This window comes from Bacillus rossius, chromosome 1 (genome assembly GCF_032445375.1).
Source record: "Bacillus rossius redtenbacheri isolate Brsri chromosome 1, Brsri_v3, whole genome shotgun sequence".
In the NCBI taxonomy this organism is placed as follows: Eukaryota; Metazoa; Arthropoda; class Insecta; order Phasmatodea; family Bacillidae; genus Bacillus; species Bacillus rossius.
The window spans coordinates 334,592,224-334,598,223 of NC_086330.1; the positions used below are offsets into that span (position 1 = coordinate 334,592,224).

Here is a 6,000-nt window from a genome sequence, read left to right on the forward strand (position 1 = left end):
TTACATAGTTTACTTCCCCAAACCATTAGAGCATTCCCAAGGATTCAGTTGCTGGTCTCTCTAGTAATGGTTCTTGCATATTTTTCATAATGTACACATCTTGACCAACACTATTCTCTCTGCAAGCTAAAGTAGTTTTCAATTTGCCTAGAATATTTAGTTGTGTGCTGTAGGGACCAAACAATTTGATATTTCCTGTTTGCTTCTCTTGCACTAATGTCTTAGCGGCAATGAGCCTACTAACTGTTCCTCATATAACTGTAAAACCTGCCCTCGTGTCTGTTATAAATATGCCCTCAATTAAACTCTTGCTCTCCAATTCGGCTTGGTTTCTCTAGAGTGTTTATAATAGTTAGGAACAAATCGTCCTTAGAATTATTATTGTGAATTTCCTAAATATGCTTAGGTTTACCCCTTGTTTTGCTTACCCTCATCAAGTGTTGCATATTGCCACAGTTACGGCAAATCTCATTAATTGCAGGTTACTTGTCTGTACATTCTGTCACATAGGCACCCCTCATATTTGTAACATTCCCTAACACTCTGGAATATTTGAAAGTTATTCTTCATTTTGGTCTTCAAATATGTTTGTTTTCTGTGTTGTATAGTGGTTCAGTTGCTGATATGAGTACTAATTCTGCCCAATATTATCCTCTACAGTTGTTTTCCTTGTAGATTTCTGAACTCCCGCTGAACTACTGACACAGACACTTTCATAACTGCTCTTTTTAATATTAAATATGCAGCCAACTGTAATGATTTTGATAAGTTTTCATTTTGGATTCCTACCGCAAATCTATTCACAGTTTTAAAGAGGTGTTGTAAAGTGTTTATGAATTAGTCCACCAATTCATCCAGCAATTATGAACGAAGATTAAAATTAGCCCATTTTTAAATCACATTTCTTCTCGGAATGAAATGTGATTCAAGCAATTTCACAATTGCATTGTATGATTTTGAATCCTCCTTAGGAAATATGAAAGATTTAATTATTTCCTGAACTTGTGGTCCCATTACATACACCTATGTACTCACCTGCATTTGCTAACATACTCACCAACCGATATCTTTGAAATTTTTTTAACAATATACACCATTCTTCTGATTCCCTTCAATTGAAACTAGCAGGTGGAGAAAGAATGAATGTGGCTTCCGCCAATGTATATTGTTGTTTAATCATCCTTTTCAACATGTGTGTACAAGAGCAGATCCAAGATTTTTTCTGGGGGAGGCACAAGGGTTGTAACGAACGTAATTTTAGCAGGACTGAATTAAACTCCTTGTCAATTTTTAAGCGTCTGGGGGGGCGCAGGTCCCCCCTACCTCCCATATCTGCCTATGAGTTTGTATGCTTCTTTCATTTCTACACTTTTCTATCACCGACCCCACCCCTGACACCATGTAATGAGTGAGCATTCACCTGCTTTCCAATACACTTTATTCTTCAGTTTACATGTCCATTATTCTGACTCTGCCATACAATTTACAGCCTTTCCAACCTTACCTCACTCAACATCCTTACATGCTACACAATGAAGGGTCTGTTTTTTAAAATACTAAAGATTTTAAATTGAATATTTTATTTATATAATGGAGGTGTTTATTATTACTGAATTCATTTTTATGCATGGGTTGTTTTAGATGTATCCAAGAAGAAATTAGATTCATATTCAGGTGATGATACAGAATACACAGATGTCTTGGATCTGTTTTGCAAACTATGTAACCTTCAGTTAACTTCAAAAAAAGAGGTTATGCAACACTTAAGGAGCCGTGAACATCTCGAAGAGGTAGATTTGCGGAAGAAGCAAGTGCTGTTGAGCATAGATGACCCAGAAATACATCAAGTTGAGGTAGAGCACAAGTGTGATTTGTGCTTACTGAAATTTCCTTCAAAATCTATGTACAATGCCCACCTGCAGTGGAAGCAACACGTAAAGAAACTAGCCAGCAAGATGCAGTCTGAGAACAAGCATAGATGTGAACTTTGTAAAATGGATTTCTTCTCTATGCAAATGTACAAAGCCCATCTAACCACAAAAAGGCATATAGGCAATGAAAAGTGGCTGAAAGAAAGTCAAATCGAAGCAGGCCAAGGAAAATCAGTTGATGCAAGAGTTATTAAAAATGATACTGCTGGTGTTGCTGAAGTTAAAGATGGTAGATATAAAAATATTAGAAATGAGAGATCAGTGAAATCGGAACACCAGTTGAAAAGTATAGGTGTTAATGATCTTCAGGAAAAATCATTTAGAACTGATGGTAATGTTGAAGATTCGTCAGAAAAAACCAAGAACAATAATCTCGAGAAGAAAATGGAAGTAAAAGGTGCTAATGACAAGACTTCTGGTGAAAAGACTCACGGGAGCACAAATTCTGATGAAAAGACTCACGGGAGCACAAATTCTGATGAAAAGACTCACGGGAGCACAAATTCTGATGAAAAGACTCACAGGAGCATGACTTCTGTTGAAAAAACTTGTGGTGGCACGACTACTGATAAAACTCATGGTGGAATGCCTACTGATGATAAGACTTTTGATGACACACCTACTGATGATAAGACTTTTGATGACACACCTACTGATGACAACTCTTCTGATGAGAGTGATTGTTTCGATTGCGAGGTGTGTGGGATATCTTTTGCTGGATGCTTGCCATTCGAACAGCATTTGATGAGTATGAAGCACATTTTACAGGTTAGTATTAAACAGTCTACAAGTCAACAAAATACTTCTGATAAAACCAATAGTGTAAGTGCAGCATCTAAGACAAGTAAATCATTATTTTGTAAGTTTTGCCTTGTTACTTCACTTACGAAATACCAACATGAACTGCATTTGAACAGCAAGAAACACAAGGATGCTCTTATCATGTTGGAAGTAATTAAATATGAGCCTAAGGTGAAAATGCCACTGAATCCCAAACCTGTCACTTCACTGTCTCAGGGTGTTAAAGCATCTGCAGAGAGGAAACAAGATAGCTTTAAAATGCTTTGGAGCACTTCAAGTAAAGAAAGGTTTTCTTCTAGAAGTCAGTCTCCTTTTCTCCAGAGACCAGGTGTCAGCTCGTCTTCGAGAGGCAGTCGTGATACTGTACGACAGTCAGTTAGCCAAACTAAACCTAGGGCATTTAGTTATGAGGGTTGGCAAACATCTGATGCGCCTCGTGCTACGTTAGCATCGGTTATCACAAGGACCCCAGATGTGTATCGTGCAGAAGCAAGGCCTCCACCCATCAGGAGATCTACGTACTCGTGCAAAGTTTGCAGTGCTTCCTTTATTTCAGGAGTGGATTATAAAGACCACATAAAAATTTGCAAAAAGAAGGAAAATAGTAAAGAAACTAAATATGCTCTAAATAAGTCATCAAAGCCAATTTTACAAACAGATCCATATTTTTGTGTTGCTTGTGATGTAGAATTTACTTCCTATCACACATTCATAGAACATAATGCCAGTGCAGAGCACGAAGCAAACATTGAACATTTACTAGAGTATGGCGAAATGTTAAAAAGCGAGCGCAAGGAAAAGATATTCCTCAGAAGTGAATCGCTTGACTGCAAAAAATGCAATGTTTCATTTTTCTCTGAGCTGTTGTTTAACAGACACATGAACAGTACCGATCATTTGCGAAAACAAGTGATGTCCTCTACGAGCTTTGATCACAACTCGAGATCTGAGCGTGAACAGAAGACTTCTCGCAAGCTGCGGTCGAGAAGTCGAGGGAAAAAAAAATGTAAAGCTGATGCATATGACAAAGATTCGAGCTGTTTGAAAAGCCGGAAGACGTCCTCGGATAGTAATTCGGATGGACTGGACTTGATGCCGCGGAAGAGGATCAGGGAAGAATACGAGTGCACCGTGTGCAACAAAGCGTATTCCTCCAAGCGAAAATACAGAGACCACTTGAGCAGCAAGAAACATAAGAAGAAAATGTGTCTGTACGAGTGCAGTGATTGCTGTAGAGTTTTCTCCTCCAGGTATGACTTTTCCAATCACAAGTGTGACCTTGATGCTGAAGACACCTGCGGTGCTAAAGGGGGCGACAGGGATCGATGGCTACAGAACTGGGGCTCGCAGGATCAAAGCCAGCTCAGCGAGGCTGACAGACGCTCCACAGGCGAGTTCAGCTATGAAGAAGACAACTCTTTCCTAGACGTCGATGAAGATTTTGAAATTAGTAAAAATTTGTTGTTACCTGAGAAACCATCAAAAGAGTCACTACTGTCCACGTTTTCATTCAAAAAAGAGATACATAATATAATGGTAGAATGTTTAGCTACGGCAGACTTACATGGCTGATGTATATTTACTTCTCTTAATGTTTTAGTTCTTTATTTTGACTGAACTATAATTCAAGTAGTGTGTGTGTGTGTTTGTGTGTGTGAGTGTGAGAGCGTGTGTGTGAGTGAGAGGGAGAGAGTGTGTGTGTTTTTTTAATTTGAATAAACAAAAAAGCAAGAAATGTTAAGTACCTAATGTTTATTCATACTAAGAGTACGAAAACACTAAATTATCAATATTTTATTGGGACTTTAAATTTGATTGTAAAAAAAAAACAATTAAAATGTCTCTTTAGTCTAATTTAATGTGTTCACATTTTAAATGTGTCTGGTTGCAATATTTATAGAAGCATTTACCTTGTTTCCTACTTTTGTTGGGTTATGGATATAACAATTATAATGAAAGTTTTTTTTTATGAGATATATTTTTGCCACTTCTTCTTTGCTACATTCAATATCAAAGTTTTGAAGTAGTTATTTTTTTTACTATTGTTAAAGAATGTTTAATTTAGTAAAAAATGAAAATTTGCTATGTTTTTTTATATTAATAGTTAAGCTTAGTTGCAATTTTTATATGAAGGTAAGAAATACGTACATATTATATATAATCTTTTATAAATTACACGTAAGAAAAAATGCCATTGTAACAGACTTAAAAACCTGTATGTTTAACTAGTGTATTATAACTTGTTTTCATTGAAAAACAAGAAGTGTTAATCAGATGAAAGATGTTTTTGAACATTTTTGAACATTTCCTTTTAGGAATATTTCTCCTCACTCTCAGTTACTTTGCTCTTTTACTCTCTCATAAAGGGATTTATGTTTCTGTACAGTGTTATTTACACAATTTCTTTTTAGACACCTCATTTTGAAGGATTACAATCATCTGAACTGGGCTCTGATAATAGCTGCTTTTGCAAAGGAAGTCTGTCACACTGTAGTATTTTGCACCATCTCTTAGTAAAGGAATAGTTGCTGTGCCATATGTTACAACAGTTTTTAGATGTGCATGAGTTGTGTATGCATGTGAAATTTTACATTTCTCATGAGGAACCATCCTCTGTGTGAATTTAAGAGTGTTCTGTATTTTAAAGCTCCTAGATATAGTTAGTGTTGTGATGTACATATGTATATGAGAGGAAGTGGACAAATAAACAGTAGCCAAGATGGCCAGATGAAGCATGTGTTTTTGTCTTGAGTTGGTTCACCGATCCCTTCCAATCCAATATATAACAGTTAAGTCCACTTTGCTATCGAATGAATCTGCAATATCATTGTGTCTAGAAATTGGTCACCCACCCGGGGGCGTCGGGCCGGCGGCCTTCTGGTGTGCTGCCCTGCCACAGTAGTCCAGTTGCCAAATGGCATTTTTGACCTAAACCCGGAAGTAAGGTCCGCCCAAAGTTTTATGGCATTTTCTTTCTTCAATGTATATCTGATGATATTCTGTAGGGTGCCACTTTGACACCCTTGAGCAATTTTAGATATTTAAGACGGCGACCAAGATAGTTTAAACTTTATTCGACGGACATATATGCGTGTATAAGACACATTTTTTTAATCATTGTGGTGTATAAAATGATTTTAGGGCTTAGGAAATATAATAACAAATTATTTTGGCAATTAAATACTTTTATAAAATATAGCAGAAAATATTTCGTAAATTGATAATGATATATTTGGAATATCTTGATTCCAAGGAAAGTGAACTTTGA

The 6,000-nt window shown here is 36.6% G+C and overlaps 1 protein-coding gene across 10 annotated transcripts in view; it reads left to right on the forward strand.

Moving 5' to 3' along the window:
- LOC134528075 (zinc finger matrin-type protein 4-like) overlaps window positions 1-5,464 on the forward strand; it is a 70,625-nt gene extending 65,161 nt beyond the window's left edge. For all 10 annotated transcript variants that reach the window (XM_063361309.1, XM_063361313.1, XM_063361310.1 and 7 more), the window contains one exon: window positions 1,642-5,464. In XM_063361309.1, coding sequence (XP_063217379.1) covers window positions 1,642-4,304 — 2,663 coding nt within the window. In that variant the 3' untranslated portion in view covers window positions 4,305-5,464. The remainder of the gene's footprint in view (window positions 1-1,641) is intronic.
- The last annotated feature ends 536 nt before the right edge of the window (window positions 5,465-6,000 follow it).